At 43.8% G+C, this 22,936-nt stretch overlaps 3 protein-coding genes across 3 annotated transcripts; 2 read left to right on the forward strand and 1 right to left on the reverse strand.

Moving 5' to 3' along the window:
- Positions 1-54: 54 nt before the first annotated feature.
- On the reverse strand, positions 55-14,762 carry LOC140841811 (chloroplast protein FOR GROWTH AND FERTILITY 2-like). Its single transcript, XM_073209500.1, has 2 exons — positions 14,180-14,762; positions 55-1,064 (listed from the first exon to the last, which is right to left on the reverse strand). The coding sequence occupies exons 1-2, from the start codon at positions 14,468-14,470 to the stop codon at positions 228-230; spliced, it is 1,128 nt and encodes a 375-aa protein (XP_073065601.1). The 5' UTR covers positions 14,471-14,762; the 3' UTR covers positions 55-227.
- An 802-nt stretch (positions 14,763-15,564) lies between these two features.
- LOC140841813 (SKP1-like protein 1A) lies at positions 15,565-17,422 on the forward strand. Its single transcript, XM_073209503.1, has 2 exons — positions 15,565-15,993; positions 17,047-17,422. The coding sequence occupies exons 1-2, from the start codon at positions 15,661-15,663 to the stop codon at positions 17,218-17,220; spliced, it is 507 nt and encodes a 168-aa protein (XP_073065604.1). The 5' UTR covers positions 15,565-15,660; the 3' UTR covers positions 17,221-17,422.
- A 2,153-nt stretch (positions 17,423-19,575) lies between these two features.
- Positions 19,576-21,112, forward strand: LOC140841814 (aquaporin PIP2-7). Its single transcript, XM_073209504.1, has 4 exons — positions 19,576-19,964; positions 20,131-20,426; positions 20,512-20,652; positions 20,743-21,112. Exons 1-4 carry the CDS (start codon positions 19,670-19,672, stop codon positions 20,860-20,862), a joined length of 852 nt encoding a protein of 283 aa, XP_073065605.1. The 5' UTR covers positions 19,576-19,669; the 3' UTR covers positions 20,863-21,112.
- The last annotated feature ends 1,824 nt before the right edge of the window (positions 21,113-22,936 follow it).

The following is a 22,936-nucleotide window of genomic DNA, read 5'->3' on the forward strand; positions in this document are numbered from 1 at the left end:
AAAAAAGACATCTTTATTTTATGTTTCCTTTTAAAGACCATATCCACGCTTGAATGTTGTAATAGGCTAAAACTTGTAATAAATATGCAGAATCACGATCATTTCTCAAGCAAAAACATGATAGACCTAACTTCAAGAATCACATTTGACATATAGAGCTACAAGGCCGGACTCCCTATTCTTCCATTTATAACAACATAAAAATGAAAACCTCACACAGGCACAATTCAATACAAGCTTATTCCAAAAAACTCACTGATCAAAATGGCAACCCCCAAACCAATTGCAACGAGAGAAGATGCCCAAGTGAGTTTTTCAGTTATTCTAGGTATCCTTTCCTTGAGCGCTTGACTACATGACCCAATAAACATTGTATAACTTCCCATAGCGAAAACCGTCCCAACCAAGAACATGAACAGAAACGCAGCACCAGCCAAACGAGAAGGCAATGCAAGTGCCGGTAAAATCATCATCAAAGCATCCGGCTGCAATCCATGGACAATCCCTGTAGCAAATGTAGTAAAACCAAATTTCTTCTTTCCAATTGAAGGGCTAGCGATCATTTCGTATCCACTGACATCCTCACCATTTTCCAGGACAAGACACGGGGAGGGTACTTCTGATGCTTCCCTTATTCCCATGGCTCCAATAACGAGTAGAGTAAACCCAACCACTCTCGTGCCCCAAGTTCTCAAGATTTCAATATGTAGCTGATCTTTCAAAAGCAAGAAGAGTAAGCCAAATATCAACTGTCCTGCATCGTGTCCGCATCCCCAAAGGGCTCCAACAGCAGCACTTTCCATCCTCGTGCAGCCAATTGAAAGTGGAGCCAAGGCAGCAAGATGGTCGGGACCTGATAATGTGTGCAAGCAACCTGCAAAGAAGCCAGTCCATGCGCTGCTCAGTAACTCACTGCGAATAAGACTAGTCCCTGCAGCAACTGCTGCTGGTACTCCGGTCTTGGCTGCATTTGGGAAACTAGCAAACGCCGGTGGCACATAAACTGGGTGGAGTAACGTCAAAAGGATTGCAGATAATAATATCACTGCCCCTGCATTAACTACCTGAAATACATCGAGAATAATTACTAATAAAGATAACAGAATGTGTTAAAAAGGTAAAAAAAACATATGGGACAACAATAACACCATATTGAAATAATTTCCAACTGTCCTGTCATGCAGTAGTTGAGAGAGCCTAGATCCCACCGTCAATTTTATTTTCTTAGAAGACGTTCCAAAGTGCAATCCTTTTGCATTCTAATCTTTGTTCCTTCACCAAGACTTGCATTAGATATTTTCTACATGAGTTTTTCATAATCAGTAATTAATGATGTATTTCATGCATAATATTAATCTGGAGGATCACAAGGTTTGGCAAGATAATAACAAAGACAGTTTGCCGTCATAGATTAGACCCTCATGTTCCAACTGGTTGTCGCGACCAGTTTTTTTGTAAAGCTTACATGTTATATCTACCAAAACTAGTCTTCACCGCAGAAAAAAATAAACCAGCTCTGTTAGAAAAATGGAAAAAGAGCATGGAAAACGAGAACCAACAAACGGGAAAATGCCATAACTACTTCCTAATTGTATTGAAAACAATAGAGACACACAATCATTGTTGTATAAGTACCACCCCACCTCATGTTACCTGTGAAACAAAATCCTCCATGGAACAAAATTTCGACACATCCCAGCTAATTGTGCCATGAGTGATCTCAACTCCTTAGATGATCAAGACGTATAAATATACCACATGCAAATTAAAGGGACAGCAGGGCTTTGAATTTAGTAGACTACATGATACCCCCGGTGGGAGGACGGGCTCGGCCCACTCTCGATAGCCCATCTCAAGCAAAGCCCAGCATACGTTCAGAAGAAAGCTTGAGGTCATCCGGGAGGTCATCTCTGGCCGACCTCCCATTTTGGAAATACCAGCGATTGGAGAGGTCCGCCGACCTCTCTGGCCGAGCTCATTGGCTGACCTCCCGAGCTGACCTCCCAGAAAGAATTGTTGGGACTATCGGAAACCTTCGGCCGAGCTCCCGAGCCGAGGTCCCATGAGGTCCTAGCGTCTCGTGGGCTCATGCCTAAGAGAGCCCTTACTCAGATGTTAAGCGCGTAGCCCGCAGAGATCGAAGCCCAGAAAAGTAAAAGCCCATTAAAAATCTGAATTAAATCTAGCGATATCTAAACCAAATCTGGGTGAAGATCTAACCAAATCTTCCGAAGATTCTCAAGATCGAAACCTACCAAAACTAGGACTCTACGGTTCACCTATAAATACCAGGTTTCGTTAACTCTACGATGCATTCATACTTTTTCACATTCTCTTTGCACGCACAGTTTCTCTCTCAGTTTTCTGACTTGAGCGTCGGAGGGGCTACGCCGGAACAACCTTCCGGCCCCCTTCTAACACTCTTGTTTGTGTTTCTGGATTTCGAGGTGTCTGATCCGAGCTCCCAAGGTGAAGATCCGACCTCCCCGACAGCGTTCAAAGGTTTGATCCGAGCTCTCCAAGCAGGGATCTGATCTCTTAGCTAGCATCACCGATTTCAGCTATATCAATTGGCGCCGTCTGTGGGAATATACTGAGAAGACGTAGACATGTGGGGACGAACAGGTAAAAGGACAGGCCCTAGAGGTGCCCAAAGAGGCCGTGGTAATCAGGGAGGCCGTGGAAGTGACCAAGGAGAAGAAGCAGTTGTTCTCAGCCTCGAACAGCTGACCCAGCTGATCAACACATCTATAAACGAGGCCCTCCATCGAGAAAGAGCCCCATCACCTCCATTGCAACCACCTCCCCCTCCTCCCCTTGGACACCTGGACGCTGTTTGGGAGGAAATCAGGAGGTTGGGTAGACAAGTGGGGGGCCGACCTCCCCCGCAAGACAGGGAAAGTCCTCTCTCTCTTGAGATACTGAATGAGGACCTCCCGCCCAACTTTCGTCAGCCCACTGTTAGAGATTATGACGGGAGTACTGACCCCGAAGAACACTTGGGAAGATTCAACAATGCTGCCCTGCTCCACCGGTACTCAGACGGGGTGAAATGTCGTGTCTTCCTTACCACATTGGTGGGACCAGCTCAGAGGTGGTTCGATCTATTGCCTCCACGTTCCATCACCAGCTTCCGAGAGTTCAGCACTGTCTTTATGAACCAATACGCCACTAGCAAGAGACATTTGAAGACCTCCCTGGGTTTGTTTAGTGTGAAACAGGGTGAGACAGACTCTTTGAGGGATTTCATAAGGCGGTTCAACAGCGCAGCTTTGGAGGTCCCCTCTGCAGCTACGGAGACCTTGGTGAACGCATTCACACAAGGTCTTCGGGGGGGACAGTTCTTCAACTCCTTGGTGAAAAAGCCCCCTCATAGCTATGATGAGCTTCTGAGCCGAGCTGATAAATATGTGAACCTCGAAGATGCACAGAGACAGAGGCGTACGGAGGGCAAACCGGGAGATAAAGACAAAGGAAAGGAAAAAGTAGACCTGAGCAGGAAGAGGCCTGCCGAAAGATCAGAGGAACGGAGCCGAGGCCCCGGACGCTTTCCTTATACCCCCTTGGCCATGAGCCTGGAAAGGGCCATGGAAATCTGTGAAGAAAGAAGGAAGTTAGAACGCCCCAGACAAGCCGAGAAAGGGCCGCGTTTACCTCCCTCTGATAAGTTCTGTGAATTTCATCAAGAATACGGCCACATTACAAACGACTGTCAGGGACTAGGGGAAGAGGTACAAAGGATTATGCAAAGAGACCCTCATATGAAGAACCTCCTCGCTCGACGAGAAGGGAGGTACCAAAACAACAGGAGGAGCCAAGGACCTCCCTGGACAAATCAGAGACCTCCACCAAGAGAGAACCGACCCAATCAGGAGGGTCGAGCGGGTCCCCAACGACAGCAGGGACCTCTGGTCGAACAGATAGCGAATGACCCGACCCTGGGTATCATACACATGATATCTGGTGGCGCAACTGACGGGGATTCCGGAAGAGCTCGAAAAGCCCACGGGAGGAGACTGGAAAGCCTTGCGTTAGACCTTGCTCCAAAGACTGACCCTGCCATCAGTTTCGGACCAGAGGACCTAAAAGGTGTTGTCGCGCCTCACAACGATGCCCTATTAGTAACTCTCACCATTGCCAACTACGACGTGGCAAGAATCTTTGTTGACACTGGAAGCTCAGTCAACATTCTTTTCAAAAAAACCCTGGACCAAATGAAAGTGGAAGGGTTCGAGTTTGACCCCATCTCAACACCTTTATTTGGCTTCACAGGACATGCCGTCCAAACTATGGGACAAGTTACGCTTCCCTTATCTTTGGGAGCGGGACTACACCGCATCACCAAGATGACATGTTTCACGGTGGTAGACGCACCCTCTTCGTACAACGGGATAATGGGTCGACCAGCCCTGGCTGATTTCCGAGCTGTGAGCTCCACGTACCATCAAAAGCTGAAATATCCTACAGGAAACCAAGTGGGAGTTGTTTGTGGGGACCAGAAGTCCTCACGTCGTTGCTATGTGGATGAAGTAAGGTTTGAAGTAAAAAAGTCCCGAACTGAAGTGGGGATGGTCGAGACTCCATCACGAACTATTCCTAGAAAAGAGATTCAACTCATATCAGAGGAGGAGCCTGAGACAGTGGAAATAGGAAACCAACGCAACATCAGGGTGGCGGCCGACCTGGACCTTCAAAGCAAGAATGATTTGTTAGCCTGCTTAAAGGCTAATACCGACGTGTTCGCTTGGTCTCCGCAAGAACTTCAAGGGGTCAGTCCGAAGATCATGGAACATCGCCTCCATATCCTCCCCGAGGCTCGGCCGGTTAAACAAAAGAAAAGGCACTTCGGCCCTGAGAAAGATAAGATAATAAAGGAGCAGGTGGATGAGCTACTCAAAGCAGGGCACGTACGGGAGATATTTTTCCCAACATGGTTATCAAACGTGGTTCTGGTCCCTAAGAGTTCTGGAAAATGGAGAATGTGCGTCGATTTCAGGGATCTTAACAAAGCTTGCCCGAAAGACTGCTACCCCTTGCCGAGGATTGATCAGCTGGTTGACTCCACCTCGGGTCACCAATACCTATGTCTAATGGACGCTTATCAGGGGTACCATCAGATACCTCTCGCAAGAGAAGACCAGGATAAAGTAAGCTTTATCACCTCTGAGGGAACATTCTGTTATGTGGTAATGCCTTTCGGGCTAAAAAACGCAGGAGCTACTTATCAGAGGCTCATGGACAAGGTTTTCTCAGGTCAGATAGGAAGGAATGTGGAGGTCTACGTGGATGATATTTTAGTGAAGTCCAAGAGTTTGGCGGACCTTGTAACAGACCTCCGCGAGACCTTTGCCACTCTGAGGTCTTATGGGTTGAAGCTGAACCCACAGAAATGCACATTTGGGGTAAAAAGCGGAAAGTTCCTGGGATATATGGTGACAGAAAGAGGAATTGAAGCTAACCCCGAGAAAGTAAAGGCCATCCAATCTATGACACCTCCTGGGAATCTCCAGGAGGTTCAGAAGCTTGCCGGGAGAATCACGGCTTTATCGCGATTCATTTCGAGAGCAGCGCACCGGAGTCTGCCTTTCTTTCGCGTGCTCAGAAAAGCCAAGAAGTTTGAATGGGATGGAGAGTGCACGAAGGCTTTCGAAGACCTGAAGACATATCTAGCTGAGCTCCCGATACTAGTAAAACCATCAGCAGGGGAGCAATTGTATGTTTATCTATCAGCCACCGAAGCAGCTGTGAGCTCAGTCCTGGTTAGACAGAAGGGCACCGAGCAGAATCCCGTATATTATATATCCCATGCACTCAAAGGAGCTGAGCTCAGATACACGACAGTGGAAAAGCTTGCTTTGGCCTTGGTCACCACAGCTCGGAGACTGAGACCATACTTTTTGTCTCATCCCATTATGGTCCTCACTAACAGCCCTCTCGGGAAAATAATGACTCATGCTGATATCTTAGGAAGATTGGTAAAATGGACCACCGAACTGGGAGAATATGACATTCAATATGGACCCTCGAACCGCAATCAAAGCACAGGCCTTGGCCGATTTCCTGGCTGAGACTTTGCATGTGGAGATGGAAGACCTTTGGAAGGTCTATGTGGATGGTTCATCCACCAATGAAGGCAGCGGAGTTGGTGTGTTATTGATCTCTCCAAAAGGAGACGAACTAAAGTTAGCCGTAAGACTAGACTTTAGGGCATCCAACAATGAGGCAGAATACGAAGCGGTCTTAGCGGGTCTAAGAGCAGCACGGCAGGTCGGAGCAGCTCGGGTTCACATCTTCTCTGATTCTCAGCTGGTGGCCCACCAAATGAATGGATCCTACGACATCAAGAATGAGAGATTGATAGAATACGTAAAAGCGGTGGAAGCAGCTAAAGAACTCTTTACAGAACTGGTTTTTAAGAAGATCCCCCGGGAGGAGAATGAGGGAGCCGACTCCCTTGCAAAAATGGCAAGCTCACTTCACAGCTGGAGATCAAGAGAGGTAGTGGTCCAAGTTTTGCTAAGCCCTGCTGTGCATTACCCCTCTCCTGAGCACGAAGACAATGACTGGCGGGCCGAGTTATTGGATTACATGAAGGATGGGGTGCTCCCCGAAGATCCGAAAAAGGCTTACAGGATGAAGCGAAGGAGCCTTCGATTTGTAATGATCAACGGAACTCTTTACAAGAGGTCAGCCTCCCGACCTCTTCTCAAATGTTTGGGTCCCAAGCAATCTAACTATGTATTGAGGGAGATTCATGAAGGCTGTTGTGGAAATCACTTGGGATCTTACTTTCTAGCACGAAAGGCACTCTTGGCCGGATATTTCTGGCCCACTATGTTAAAAGACGCTCTAGCCATTGTCATCTCATGCGACAGCTGCCAGCGTCATGGCAAGCTCCAACATCAACCAGCCGCACTAATGAAGAGTATTGTGGCAGCCTGCCCGTTTGACCAATGGGGGATCGACATTGTGGGACCTTTTCCCCCGGCCCCAGCTCAGAAAAAATTTTTGCTCGTCGCCATAGATTATTTCTCAAAATGGGTGGAGGCTGAGGCTTTGGCTAAGATAACTGAAAATGAGGTACTCAAATTTCTATGGAAGAACATAGTCTGCAGGTTCGGGGTCCCGAGGAAGTTGATATCCGACAATGGAAGGCAATTTCAAGGAAGCCGGATCCAAGCCTGGTGTAAAGAGATGAAGATCCAGCAGCACTTCACCTCTGTGGCCTACCCTCAATGCAATGGCCAAGTGGAGGTCACCAACAGATCCTTAGTGCAGAGCCTGAAGACCAGACTTGGGAGCGCAAAAGGTAATTGGGTGGAGGAACTCCCCAGCGTGCTGTGGTCATACAGGACCACCCCAAAGATAGGCACGGGGGAGACGCCTTTCAGCCTAGTCTATGGAAATGAAGCCGTGCTTCCGGCGGAGATCGGTGAAGAGACACCTCGCGTAATATTCTATGATGAGCAGAACAATGAGAGGCGAGCAGCAGACCTAGATTTCGTGGAAGAGAAGAGGGAAGCCGCGGCCATAAGGATGGAGGCTTACAAGAGACGCATAGCCCAAACTTACAATAAGAGGGTCATTCAGAGGAGCTTCCAAGTTGGAGACCTAGTCTTTAAGAAGGTTCAGGAAGAGAAGGTCGGAAAGCTTGATCCGAAATGGGAAGGACCGTTCAAAGTGGTGGAAAAGCTTAGCTCAGGTGCATATTACTTAGAAGACTGGACAGGGAAGAAATTGAAGAGGCCATGGAATGCTTATCACCTCCGCAAATATTATGCTTAGATGTTGATAGAAGCTTTAGTTCTTTTTTATATCATTTACTTTCAATAACAAGGACGTCAAGTTTTGATGCTTTATTCAGATACATTAATAAAATTATGCATTTTTGTTGAAAATTATTATTATTGCAGATAAGGGTTCTCACCCTCAGTCAGATCAGGAGCCCAGAGCTCACCTCATCTTGGTCACGCCAAGTATGAGAAGGGTTTTCACCCTCAGTCAGATCAGGAGCCCAGAGCTCACCTCATCTTGGTCACGCCAAGTATGAGAAGGGTTTTCACCCTCAGTCAGATCAGGAGCCCAGAGCTCACCTCATCTTGGTCACGCCAAGTATGAGAAGGGTTTTCACCCTCAGTCAGATCAGGAGCCCAGAGCTCACCTCATCTTGGTCACGCCAAGTATGAGAAGGGTTTTCACCCTCAGTCAGATCAGGAGCCCAGAGCTCACCTCATCTTGGTCACGCCAAGTATGAGAAGGGTTTTCACCCTCAGTCAGATCAGGAGCCCAGAGCTCACCTCATCTTGGTCACGCCAAGTATGAGAAGGGTTTTCACCCTCAGTCAGATCAGGAGCCCAGAGCTCACCTCATCTTGGTCACGCCAAGTATGAGAAGGGTTTTCACCCTCAGTCAGATCAGGAGCCCAGAGCTCACCTCATCTTGGTCACGCCAAGTATGAGAAGGGTTTTCACCCTCAGTCAGATCAGGAGCCCAGAGCTCACCTCATCTTGGTCACGCCAAGTATGAGAAGGGTTTTCCCCCTCAGTCAGATCAGGAGCCCAGAGCTCACCTCATCTTGGTCACGCCAAGTATGAGAAGGGTTTTCACCCTCAGTCAGATCAGGAGCCCAGAGCTCACCTCATCTTGGTCACGCCAAGTATGAGAAGGGTTTTCACCCTCAGTCAGATCAGGAGCCCAGAGCTCACCTCATCTTGGTCACGCCAAGTATGAGAAGGGTTTTCACCCTCAGTCAGATCAGGAGCCCAGAGCTCACCTCATCTTGGTCACGCCAAGTATGAGAAGGGTTTTCACCCTCAGTCAGATCAGGAGCCCAGAGCTCACCTCATCTTGGTCACGCCAAGTATGAGAAGGGTTTTCCCCCTCAGTCAGATCAGGAGCCCAGAGCTCACCTCATCTTGGTCACGCCAAGTATGAGAAGGGTTTTCACCCTCAGTCAGATCAGGAGCCCAGAGCTCACCTCATCTTGGTCACGCCAAGTATGAGAAGGGTTTTCACCCTCAGTCAGTTCAGGAGCCTCGTAGCTCACCTCGGCTCGGCATAAATTTTACATTCCAAAAGTTGCCGGCCGAGCTCCCATGGCCGAGCCGATCTCAGCGATGTTTTATTTTTACCAAGTTATTATGGTTAAGTTGCTGGCCGAGCTCCCATGGCCGAGCCGATCTCAGCGATGTTTTATTTTTACCAAGTTATTATGGTTAAGTTGCTGGCCGAGCTCCCATGGCCGAGCCGATCTCAGCGATGTTTTATTCTTACCAAATTATTATGGTTAAGTTGCTGGCCGAGCTCCCATGGCCGAGCCGACCTCAGCGACGTTTTATTTTTATCAAGTTATTATGGTTAAGTTGCTGGCCGAGCTCCTATGGCCGAGCCGATCTCAGCGATGTTTTATTTTTACCAAGTTATTATGGTTAAGTTGCTGGCCGAGCTCCCATGGCCGAGCCGATCTCAGCGATGTTTTATTTTTACCAAGTTATTATGGTTAAGTTGCTGGCCGAGCTCCCATGGCCGAGCCGATCTCAGCGATGTTTTATTTTTACCAAGTTATTATGGTTAAGTTGCTGGCCGAGCTCCCATGGCCGAGCCGATCTCAGCGATGTTTTATTCTTACCAAATTATTATGGTTACCAAGTTATTATGGTTAAGTTGCTGGCCGAGCTCCCATGGCCGAGCCGATCTCAGCGACGTTTTATTTTTATCAAGTTATTATGGTTAAGTTGCTGGCCGAGCTCCCATGGCCGAGCCGATCTCAGCGATGTTTTATTCTTACCAAATTATTATGGTTAAGTTGCTGGCCGAGCTCCCATGGCCGAGCCGATCTCAGCGATGTTTTATTTTTACCAAGTTATTATGGTTAAGTTGCTGGTCGAGCTCCCATGGCCGAGCCGATCTCAGCGATGTTTTATTTTTGCCAAGTTATTATGGTTAAGCTGCTGGCCGATCTCCCATGGCCGAGCCGATCTCAGCAATGTTTTATTTTTACCAAGTTATTATGGTTAAGTGGCTGGGCTGAGATCCGCGATGAGTTACAATTCCATCGAGTTTTGGACCGAGCTCCAAGAGCCAGGGCCGACCCCTTTCAGAGCAAATCGAGTGGTTCGTTAGTTTATTAAGTGCTAGACTGATCTCCAAAGGATTTATCATATTATTATTGAACTATGTCTAGCCGATCCCCCAAAGAGTAACCTCGGCAAATTAAAGTTCTATTATGTTCATTGTGGTTGCTGGTCTCATGCAAGATGAAATGATGGAATAAAAATTTTCATTAAAATATTTGCAGTACAAATAGGACGGAGGGAAATAAACTAAGGAGTTGAGGTTGGGGGCTGAGCTCCTCCAGTGTCCGGGTCTTCTGGGGGGAGGTTATCTACTACCCTCTGGGGATCGAGAAAATCGGCTGAGGCCCCCTCTGGAGGGTAGCCAGCCTCCTTGAACTGGGCCACAGCACCGTCGAAGCCCACATATATGAAACCGAGGGCCTTCTCAGCGACGGTAAAGGCAAATTCCTCTGACTTCAGGAAGTCCTCCTTGAAGGCCTCAGAGCCCATTTCAAGCTCCGCTTGAGCAACCCTGGCTGCCTCCTGAGAGGTTCTAACCTCCTCTTGGGACGCCTCGAGCCGAACCTCCAGCATGCGCAGCTCATTCTTCAACTTCAGGGTCTCTGCTGCAAAACCATGGCGCATATCCTCCTCCCGGCTCTTTGAGTTGGCCTTCTCCTTCTCCAAAGCCTCGGTAAGGTCAGCCAACTTCTTCTCCAGCTCGGCTGAAGTGGCTTGGAAGGTCCGTGTATCCTTCGAGGATATCTTCCGGAGATTAGTAGCTCGGAAAGCTACCTCAGCATTCAGTAGAGCGGCCTGCATAGAAAAGAGTTCAGTTTATGAAAGAATGTAAATACAGTAATAATAATAAAAGGAGAGAAAAACACCTCAGCGCTTGCAGAAGTTGACCTCGAGACGAGCTCCGACCAATTGAGCTCTTGAAGAAAATCAGCATCGGCCTGAGAGACAACGTCCCGCAGCACGGCTCCGGCCAGAGAGGTGGGCCCCACCCCCACTATCCGGAGGTCGTCCCGGTACATGTCGTAAAGGTGAGATCTGGAACGCATGACTTTGGAGCGAGGATCCGGTTTGAACTGCCGGAGGGGCACGGCGTCAGTATGAGGAGGCCCAAGCTCCCCGCTGCTGCCGGACTGACCCATTGGGCCAGGCGTACTTGGGGCACGGCGCTTCCGAGAAGGGGCGCTCTGAGGAATCTCCAAAGCCTCAGTAACAGCCACCACAGTGACCTCCTCAGCACTGGCCTCAACAACCCTGGCTTTGCCTTTGCTAGCAGCACCCGAGCCGACCTGGTGCTTTTTGCGAGCTGCAGCCTTTTGAATCAGGGCATTCATGACTCTGTTAACTGGCACGGATAGAAAAGAGGGGGTCAGTTCAGAAATAAATATGCGTGTAAAAAAAAAAAAAAAAAAAAAAAAAGAAAAAAAAAAAGAGAGAGAGAGAGAAGGGGAGGCGGGTGGCAGGACGAGCTGAATTCCATACCCGCATTGCCCTTGGGAGTGACTTTGGCCGAGCTAAGCCCATAGTAGCTCAAGAGGTCCTCAGCTAAAAGGGTGGGGGTATGGAAACGCCGACCCCGGATGGCCCCGAAGGGCCTCAGAAAAGTATCACTCTTGCGAAAACCTGAGACGGGACAGGGGAGCTCGGGTAGAGCGACCCGCCATTGCGAACAAATGTCCCAAGAGTCAGAAGGTTGGACGAAAAAGAAGTGGTTTTTCCAAAATTTGTTAGAGCTCGGTGCCCCCTCAAAGAACTGGCAGCTGGGCCGAGCTGAGAAATAGAAGGGACCATCTTCTGACCTCTTGGGGAGGTAGAAATGAGAGAAGGTCGGGGGGTCGATCCTCAAAAGCTAAGGCCTTGAAAAGAACCACAAAATTACACAAAGTGCGGAAGGCGTTGGGGGAAAACTGGCCGAGGTGGATTTGGTAAAATTGGCTCAGTTCTTGAAAGAAGGAGGGGAGAGGGAACCTGAGTCCACCATCTAATTGGTCCTCATAGAAAGTGTAGTATCCAGGGGGGGGGGTTGTGGGCTCTGTCCTCGGAATGAGGGAATAGAAACTTATAATCCTTGGGTGCGTAGGAGAGAGCTCGGATGCGAGGCTCGTCCGAAGCATCCAACCATGAAGGGTAGAGCTCGAACCAGGGGTCAGACGTCCTGAGGGGCTCCTCGGGGTGACTGAGGCTAAGCTGGTTCAGGGCTGCACCGTCATCACCACTAACGAGGCGGGAGCTGACCCCCTCAATCTCAGGACATTCACCTGCTCTCGAGGCAACCTCCGTGAGGGGATCATACTGATCCACCTCTCGGAATATCCCCTCGGAGGTCGACAAGGAAGAACGGTTGGGGGAGGCCATGAAACGATACCTATTGAAGAAGAACGGGAGAGCAGGAGTTGGAGAGAGAAGACGAATTCTTTTGGAAGGTCGGTGCCGAGGTAAAATGATAGGAAAGTAGGAAGTGAAGTAAGAGGGGTAACGGGTATTTATAGAGGGACCAGGAGGAGATCTGACCGTTGATCGCGAAAGGCCTAAACGGCCTGGATTGTATCGAAATACGTGAAATTTACTTTTTAACTGACAGCTGGCAGTAACGTTTCGTATTCAGCACAGCTGGAAGCTCGCCGTTGTCTCAGCTCAGCACAGATATTGAAATGAATCAGCGTGGCTTATGGTACACAAACCTAAGCTCAGCTCAGCTAGAACTTCAGCATACCTTGGAGTGCCTTGTTTAGCCATTTAGCCCGGCTACGAACTTCATCTGCGAGTTCAGGAAGACCCAAAACTACGCTCAGCCGGAGACTCAATCTTTAAGGGCAGATATCCCTATAATTTGGTAACCCCAGATCAGCGCAGCAATAAAACTTCGAGGCTCGGTACAGACAAGAGCTACCAGGAGCTCAGGCGCCCCCAGGTTTTTGATTTTTCCTCCCAACATATCCAGTCACTCGGTCATCATGATCTCACGATAGTACAGAGGCAGTAAGCTCAGAATAATCATGGGCCATCGAGAGCTCGGAAAACCACGAGCTTCAGGTCTTCGACGTCAGCTCGACTTGAGGGGGGGACTCGTGATACCCCCGGTGGGAGGACGGGCTCGGCCCACTCTCGATAGCCCATCTCAAGCAAAGCCCAGCATACGTTCAGAAGAAAGCTTGAGGTCATCCGGGAGGTCATCTCTGGCCGACCTCCCATTTTGGAAATACCAGCGATTGGAGAGGTCCGCCGACCTCTCCTGGCCGAGCCCATTGGCTGACCTCCCGAGCTGACCTCCCAGAAAGAATTGTTGGGACTATCGGAAACCTTCGGCCGAGCTCCCGAGCCGAGGTCCCATGAGGTCCTAGCGTCTCGTGGGCTCATGCCTAAGAGAGCCCTTACTCAGATGTTAAGCGCGTAGCCCGCAGAGATCGAAGCCCAGAAAAGTAAAAGCCCATTAAAAATCTGAATTAAATCTAGCGATATCTAAACCAAATCTGGGTGAAGATCTAACCAAATCTTCCGAAGATTCTCAAGATCGAAACCTACCAAAACTAGGACTCTACGGTTCACCTATAAATACCAGGTTTCGTTAACTCTACGATTCATTCATACTTTTTCACATTCTCTTTGCACGCACAGTTTCTCTCTCAGTTTTCTGACTTGAGCGTCGGAGGGGCTACGCCGGAACAACCTTCCGGCCCCCTTCTAACACTCTTGTTTGTGTTTCTGGATTTCGAGGTGTCTGATCCGAGCTCCCAAGGTGAAGATCCGACCTCCCCGACAGCGTTCAAAGGTTTGATCCGAGCTCTCCAAGCAGGGATCTGATCTCTTAGCTAGCATCACCGATTTCAGCTATATCACTACACAATAGGGACAGGCGAACTTTAACAATAAACAGTGATTTTAGATACGAAATTAAGGAGGCACCGATTAAAGATGGCTGAATAACTTCATAGCTAAATCCCAAAATACCAATTCATCCTCCATTTTCAAGAAAAAGGAAAACGGGCGAAATTCCGGTCTTTGGCTCTTAAAGTAATGGTATCATAATAAATGCCAAAACTGGATAAAGGAACTCAATCCAAAAGAATCACAATCACTCAAAAACTAAACTGTCACACAATTAATACCTTTCGCCGCGGGGAATATACCAGAGGTATTAGTCTACGAAAATGAGGCTTAGGCGCCAGCCCATCAGTCGAATCCCCGGAAAGCGACAACTTTTCCCGGGTTTCAGGGGAGACCAAAGACGGCTGTCGGAGACTGCAAGATAGCGAGTTGACCCGAAGTGGCCCGGGGAGTGGAACCCAACGAAATGAATCCGACGAGAAAGCCATTTTCCTGGCGAAAAAAACAAGGGGAGAAGAACTGGGCTTCAAGTTAAAGTGAGGTACGGCCTTGGAGTGAATTAGCCTCTCCATTCTGAATCTTGAAGCCCCAACAATCCCTCGAATTCAGGAGCACAAGAATTTTTGCAATGAGAAAGAAGAGAGGAGAAGGTGAAGTTGAGAAGGATAAACTGCCCACCAACTTCTTTGCTACATCCAAAAGTGCCAGCTCTCTGTGCCTACCAGTTTAACCAAACCATATCTTGTACTTCTTTCTCTCTCTGATTTATTACAACGTCAACGCGGCGGTTTGGCCAAACCTTAAGTCTGCCGCCAAAGAAAAGTAGGACTCGGAATCCAAACCCGTCCATCTCTTTTTAGATCCCCCAACTCCACCCTGCCCGAACGCCTCCAAACTTGACGGTTTCAGCTCGAGTTAGACCCGTAAACAAGCTATGTATTTAATTAAAAAAACCTTAAATAAACTGTTATTAATAATATCGATATGGTTGACTTGTCTCACGAATAAAGATTCGTAAGACCGTCTCAAAAAAATACCTAATAATTAAGTCGTGATTGGATCGATGAATTTGAGTAATAGATTTTAATTTTTTTTTTATGATGAACAAAACTTAAATAAATTTCAAATTAACTTCACACTAAATTATACATATGTATCATTTAGAATTCATTACTCAAATTCCACTCCAAATCAAATTCATCCACTAATCGCAATCTAAACGATACGTTGGTGTCATTTTATAAACTTTTTAAACATTTTATTTATTTAAAATAATATTATACGACTTTTTTTATGAACGGCGGATATGCTTGGACCGCTAAAAAAAACTTGGTGGGTGTCACATCTTTCATTACTACATAGATCTTAAGCCCACAATATTAAGAAAAGTCCAACCTTTGAATAACATTAATAATTATTTTTATTATTATTTTTGACCAATCTAATATATTGGAATTTTATATTATGTGGATAGTGAAGGTTGTTGGATTTCAAAAGAATTGGGCCTTTTACAAGCAATAAGTTATTGGGCTTGGGTTCCACAACCAATGGGCCTACGCAGTAAAGTGTTGCTATGGAAATGATGTAGCAACTTTGGAAAATCGCATTTTTATATAGCAATTAGCTTCTCATAAGTGTGTATATATACACACACACACACCTTACACTACCCACGTGCGTACAAGCTCTTTCGATCGATTCTCTTTGTTATTTCTCTCTCTTAGGGTTTGGGGTTATCCAGATTTCTCCGCTTGCAAAAACGATGTCTTCCGCTGACGCTTCTCAGAAGATTATCGTGCTGAAGAGTTCCGACGGGGAGACGTTCGAAGTTGAGGAGTTGGTGGCGCTGGAATCGCAAACCATTAAGCATATGATCGAGGATAACTGCGCTGATACGACTATACCTTTACCCAACGTTACATCCAGGATCTTGGCCAAAGTGATCGAGTATTGCAAGAAACACGTGGAAGCCGCATCTAAATCCGATGCCGACGGTGGGATGTGCTCCTCCGACAAAGTCGTTGACGATGAACTGAAGGCGTTTGATACTGAGTTTGTGAAGGTTGATCAGGGCACGCTGTTTGATCTTATCTTGGTAATTCCTCTATTTTTCGGTCAGATTGGCTGGTTTTCCCCTTGATTCTGCTGTTTGTTTTAAGTTTGATGCTGTCGGTGTTTGTACGAAGTTTTGTTAGGTGATTTTGCGTGCACAGTTATTAATAGTGCAAACTGCAACGGGTATTTAGGCGCTGCATACATGTGTCATGGAGCCTAGGTCTATGGCACAAATGTGTGTCCTGGGCTCCTGGATCATGGCACGAATCTGCACTTGTGTCTCCTCGAACTGAAAGGGATATTTGGGAAAATAGACCAGTATTTTTTTGAAGTGTAATTAAAATGCACAATCTTCAAGTGTAACGTTCATAATACATAATGGGCCTTTAATGGGCGTAAAGGTATGTCTCTTGGCATGTGTTTGGATCCAGAGGTTGTGCGTGGGCTTGTTGAGAGTTTTCATAACTATGATTTCTAAATTGTAATTCTGCATAATGTGAGGTATATGATGCTTTACTGCTTTGAGTTTTATGGTTTTAGACTAAACTTTTCGTTTATGGCACACAGCTGCTATCCACATAATCCATATGATCTATGTGACACCGTGAGTTTTTACATAATGATCTCTGGATTTGGTCTTGATAGTTGGAATTGAGATTGTCTATCAGTTTTATAGTGATGTGTGATGACTTTCTTCTGATTTTCTGTCATCCTTCTACTGTGATACTCTTATCAATTTAAAATTTTGTTTAGGCTTACTGATTAAGATATTTCTAGTGCATTAGTTCTCAAGTCCTTCAGGAATTTGGTAAAATGCGGCTAGCAACAATTGATTCTTGTGATATTGTTGGCTTCTTGCTCTTTGTGAATTCTGATCAAACAATCAATGCATCTTTCATGCTTATTGGTGCCACTGTCAATGTGCTATTCCCTTGTATTGGATGGTAGGCATTTGGATTTGGTCTATTACGTTTTACCCGTTCAGAATGATATTCCAGATATCTCTCATAAGACCGCTCTTATGAGTTTATGGTAGAGTTGCTACAATCTATTATTCTTGGCGTTATGTTACTCTAAGCCTAATTCTTTTCAGGCTGCAAACTACTTGAACATTAAGAGCCTGCTTGACCTAACTTGTCAAACTGTTGCCGACATGATCAAAGGAAAGACGCCAGAGGAAATTCGTAAGACATTTAACATAAAAAATGACTTCACCCCAGAAGAAGAAGAGGAGGTTCGAAGGGAGAATGCATGGGCATTTGAATGATGTCAATAATTATTTAAGTAGGGTAGTCTTATGGTGTTTCGGTACATGGTGCATCCTTTTAATTGTCGGGGCGTGTTACATATGTTGGGTCTATGGACGGTTGAATTGTTATTGCAATTCCCTTTATCACGTATGTTGAATGTTACTTCTGAATTTATGTGATATTTATGTGCATGGAATGGAATTTGATCGTCTTGAAATATTTTTGGCTGCGTGATTATGCTCCCATATTTTTTCTTACTAAAACTAGCTGCCTCGTGTTTTATTCCCCCTTCCACCTTCTCTCGCTTTGGGTCTGTGTTTAAAATGAAAGCGATGAATGTATTGGGCTAGAGTTGTGAGATGTGCTGACTTTGACTTGTAAAGTGTTAAAAGAGTAATTTAATCTTCTTTTCATAAGCTTACTCAAGGTTCATGTTGAAATCAATAATAAATTAGTGGAACAATTGCTTCGATGCTGCTTGTAAAAAAAATTTAGGCATAAAATCTCTTATAAGATGGCGTGTGATTTTTAAAAATAAAGATATATTAATTTATTAATATATTTTAGAAATTTAGCATTTTAAACTTTTCAAGAATCAGCCCATAAATCAGCTCGATTTACATTTCTCGTTTTAAGCTCGAAAATCTATGAATCTATTATGTAATTGTGAAAAATTCAGAAGTTTGGATCCGAGCTTCAATTTTGCTATGGCCTTGTGTTGACACTTCAAGCCTCAGCAGCTTCTGCAAAGGCCTGAATCTGGATTTAGCTGACACGTGTGGGCTGGGTGTCCAGACTGTATTATGGGCCATCAGTCCGTGACTAGTGTCAGATGGGCTCAGTTCTTGTCCCATTCATGGGGTTCTCTACTCTCTCCAAGATCCTACTACCCTCCAAACTCGTTCTTTTTTCCTTCAATCTCAGTAACTTAAATGGTTTGAAATATGTATAATACTAAATTGCATATATTTACGCGAGATCTAAAATTCTTTTCTACGATTTTCAATTTGAATCCGAACACAATCAAAGCAACATAAAAGTAGACCGTTCTACAATGATAATCTATTAATTTATGTAATGTTTAAGTTATGGATCTTTCAAGACAAAAAATAACCGACCATATTATTCTTTTCTTAGACGAGTGAAGATGAAAATCTAGAATTTTTATACCGACCATAACCGTATATTTAACATGATCAATCTTAGGTTCATCATATAACACTTAATTAGTTGAGTTTTTACATATAAGGTGGATCATATCAAATCATTTAATATCTTGAAAACTTATAATTAATTAGATCATTTTATTTAATCTTTTATATTCATCCATAATTAATTAAATCATACAAATCCCACAAAATAATTCTCGCAACACTCGAGAAATAAATGATATGTCCAAAAATGATTTGGCTGTCAACTCTTAAAAACAATAATTACTCTTAGGAATTCGAATAAAGTCGCGTGCATATGACAACCATGTCCATATCCATATCTGTGCAATAAAACTAATTTCATGCTATTGTTTCAACATGTCGATTTTTGATATTCCCACGTGCACACACATGCTTCATATCTTGCATGCACATGGGACTCAACAATCTTTGTCCTTTTCATCGTATTTATTATACAAACCCCTTTGATCTCTGTTCCAAAATAAATTAAAAATATTTAATTTACGGAATTAATAATTTAATACTAAATCAAAGACTCTTCTCTGTATTATGTAATATAAATAAATATAAAATGTATCAAATAATAAATAAGAAAAAAAACATACATGGGAGTTCAATTGTCGGTTCGAAACACATTCAGCTGAGGTATGACATAAATGCTTAATGCCCTGTTTTCCCACAACATTTTATTATTATTAATATTAATATTATCAACATTATTTATACTATTATAGAAAATTTAACATATTTGGTTTTTATATTATCTCTACACCAGTATTTGTTATTTGCGTAAGATTAATCGATAGACATGGAATTTGGTTGATAAGACGTATGTTAAGTAGGTACAAAATTGGTGTGAGAAGTTCTCACGGGTCGAATTTGTGAGACAGATATATTTTTTGGGTCATACATGAAAAATATTATTTTTTATACTAAGAGTATTATCTTTTATTGTGAATATCAGTATGATTGACTATCGTTCACAGATTAAGATCCGTAACCGTTGAAAAGAAATGTAACCGTTGGATTAAATCGGCCCCCACAAACTGAAGCCCACAGCGCACCACGCAAAACACAAGGTTATTACCCAATCCCATCACATGGTCTCTCTGTAGAGTGGGCCCCACATAAATTGTTTTATTCCCAAAATGCCCTCACTTTATCCATAAATTCTCCGCTCTCCACCCACTTCTCAGAAAAAGTTTTTACTCTGTTCCATTTCCTGTGAAACTCTGTATTCTTGAGCGGGAAAAGGGAAGAAATTTTTACCCAAGAGAGAGAGCGAGGTAGGAGGATGACAAAGGAAGTGAGTGAAGAGGGGCATGTCCACCACCCGGGGAAGGACTATGTGGACCCTCCGCCGGCGCCGCTTCTTGATTTGGCGGAGCTCAAGCTGTGGTCCTTTTACAGAGCAATCATCGCGGAGTTCATCGCCACCCTGCTCTTCCTGTATGTTACAGTCGCCACCGTGATTGGACACAACAAGCTTAGCGCCGCCGACCAATGCGACGGCGTTGGGATCCTTGGTATTGCGTGGGCCTTTGGCGGCATGATCTTTATCCTCGTTTACTGCACCGCTGGGATTTCAGGTAACATTAGTAGATCCTGACGTCGAAGCCCTTGAGATATCTGCTCTCTCTCTTTCAGTTCTTTACCGAGCAATTCTTCTAGTCAGACCCCTTGAAATATTTGTTTTTATGATGCGATTTCCATGTCGATTCATTCTACATATGTCAATTTTATTTTTCGTTTCAGGTGGCCACATTAACCCAGCTGTGACATTTGGGTTGTTTCTGGCGAGAAAGGTGTCTTTGATCAGAGCTTTGGGTTACATGTTAGCACAGTGCTTGGGCGCCATCTGTGGCGTCGGCTTAGTGAAAGCTTTCATGAAAAGCTTCTACAATAGGCTGGGGGGTGGCGCTAACTTTGTGCAGCCAGGATACAACAAGGGCACCGGTCTAGGCGCCGAGATAATCGGAACCTTCGTGCTTGTTTACACCGTTTTCTCCGCCACCGACCCCAAGAGGAGTGCCCGTGACTCTCACGTCCCTGTAAGAACAAGAGCAAACTCAAGGTTCATGAGTTTTTGAAGTTTCATGAAGATTCTCTAGTGATTTCTTCTCTCTGCATGTGTAGGTTTTGGCTCCACTTCCAATTGGTTTCGCAGTTTTCATGGTCCACTTGGCCACCATCCCCATCACCGGGACCGGCATCAACCCAGCCAGAAGCTTAGGAGCCGCCGTGATTTACAACCGGCAGAAAATATGGGATGACCAAGTAAATTTATCCTCATAATTTAATTTTCTTTAGTTTACAAACAGTTGGCAAGCATGCAAGATTTTACACTAAATATATTTTGGCGTGCAGTGGATTTTCTGGGTTGGGCCATTCGTGGGAGCGTTGGCTGCGGCAGCGTACCACCAATATATCCTGAGAGCCGCCGCCATTAAGGCTTTGGGATCTTTCAGGAGCAACCCCACCAACTGATTAAGCTTGTAGCAGCAATTCAATTGTGGAAGCAAAAATGGAATGAATTTGGTTGATTTATGTACGTCTGTCTGTGTGTGTAATGAGAGGAGAATGCATGTGTTTGTTAATTATGAGTTCCTTTTTTTCTTTTTTAATTTCGTATTTTTTCTTAAGAAACCATTTATTTATTTTATGTGAATATATAATATGTATTTTGGCATGAGTCAGCAGATTCTAAAAATAATAATAATAAATAATTTTATATTAACTTCGTCCCATAATTTTAGTTTTTATTTCATAAAATTTGTGAACGAATCCCTTGTTTTCAAGGGTAGTTTTTTTCGGACTCACAGATTTTTTGTGAGATTGATCTACTTTGTGTATTTTTACAATAAACATTAATAATTTTGATATTAAAATAAAATTTTTTTATTTAGTAAATAAATAAAATATTTATCTTACAAAATCATGGTTATTGTTTAAAAAAGGTAACCATGATCATTTGACCTAAATTTCATTAATCAAGGGGGCACTTGTTGTGGCCACCTTTTTTAAATCTAAATATAAAGCCACTTTAATTAAATTAACTGTGTGATTGAGAAAAGGCACTTAGACAGGATCTATCTCCCAGTGATGAAACAACTTTATACATACATATATATATATATATATATATATGTATATGCAAAACAGTTGGCTGTTTTGGACTAGAAAGCAAAATTTGACAAGAGATATTTATTCTTATGAACTGTATCATTTGAAAGACCATATGAGGTAAAATTCGTTCGTGGGAAATTATATAATTTTTAGGCATGACCACTCTCAGAATTTGAAAATCCTTCCACAAAAAAAAAAAAAAACACCAGAATTTGAAAACCACAGTAAAAAGCAGATCCAAGTAAAGGTTAAATAGAAATATGTTAGAATGAAGATTCAGAATACTTATGGAAACACAATGTAAAAAAAATTGAGCAATTTACAGATAAACTACTGACAAATAATAACTGGACAATTGAAGTTGATCCAATAGAGACCCAATGGGCCAAATTAAAGTGTATTGGATTAGACACATATAAGTTGTTAGAAAGGATTCCAGGTCGTCGTCTCATAAAATCAATCGTTCCTGGTTAAAATTTAATTTTAATTAATTATCATAAATGGTATGTAAAATGATGGATATACAATTTTTACATCTAATTTGTTGATGCTACCCTCTAGAGTGTTTTTCTTATAGTGATAGGTACAAATTTCGTGTTTTTTTTTTGACGAGGACAAATTTTCGTCTTTGGATCTTACAAATATATCCGGTGTAAACAAATGTATTAATAGCATTTAATTGTATTGCGGACACGTAGAGGTATACATAAATGGAATAAAAATGAACTAAACTTCGTAAAACAAAATGGGTATGTCGGATCGGTTTTCAGTCACTCGCAATTTATATTGGTTTTAAATCAAACCAATTACATTAATAAATTTTTGTGTAATTTATTGTGAATTTTCTAGGATATATACAATTTTTTTTTATGTTTTCTATTTTATTAGTGAGATTTGTAAATAGTTCCGTTATATTGAGAAATTATTTAGGCAAAAACTTGTGTGAGACGATTCTCGCAGATTGTATTTTGTGATATAGATATTTTATTTGGGTAATCAACGAAAGATATTACTTTTTATGCTAAGAGTATTTCTTTTTATTGTGAATATCGATAGAGTTAACTCGTCTCACAGATAAAAATTCGTGAGACCGTCTCACAAGAGACCTACTCAACTATTTATTGCATATTTTAAATCAAGAGAAAAACTTGTGTGAGACAGTCTCACGGTCGTATTTTGTGAGACATGTCTCTTGTTTGGGTTATCCATGAAAAAAAAATATTACTTTTTTTATGCTAATAGTATTACTTTTTATTGTGAATATCGATATGGTTGACATGTCTGACGGATAAAAATTCGTGAAACCGTCTCACAAGAGGCCTACTCTTAAATCAAATAAGCATTAATCACAACCCTGGAATTTTAGCTTTTTATAAGTTGCAAAATTTTGTAGCTTTCATAGAATTTTAATTTGTGATATTTTAATTATATACAT

Source organism: Primulina eburnea, chromosome 9 (genome assembly GCF_022965805.1).
Source record: "Primulina eburnea isolate SZY01 chromosome 9, ASM2296580v1, whole genome shotgun sequence".
NCBI classification, from domain to species: domain Eukaryota; kingdom Viridiplantae; phylum Streptophyta; class Magnoliopsida; order Lamiales; family Gesneriaceae; genus Primulina; species Primulina eburnea.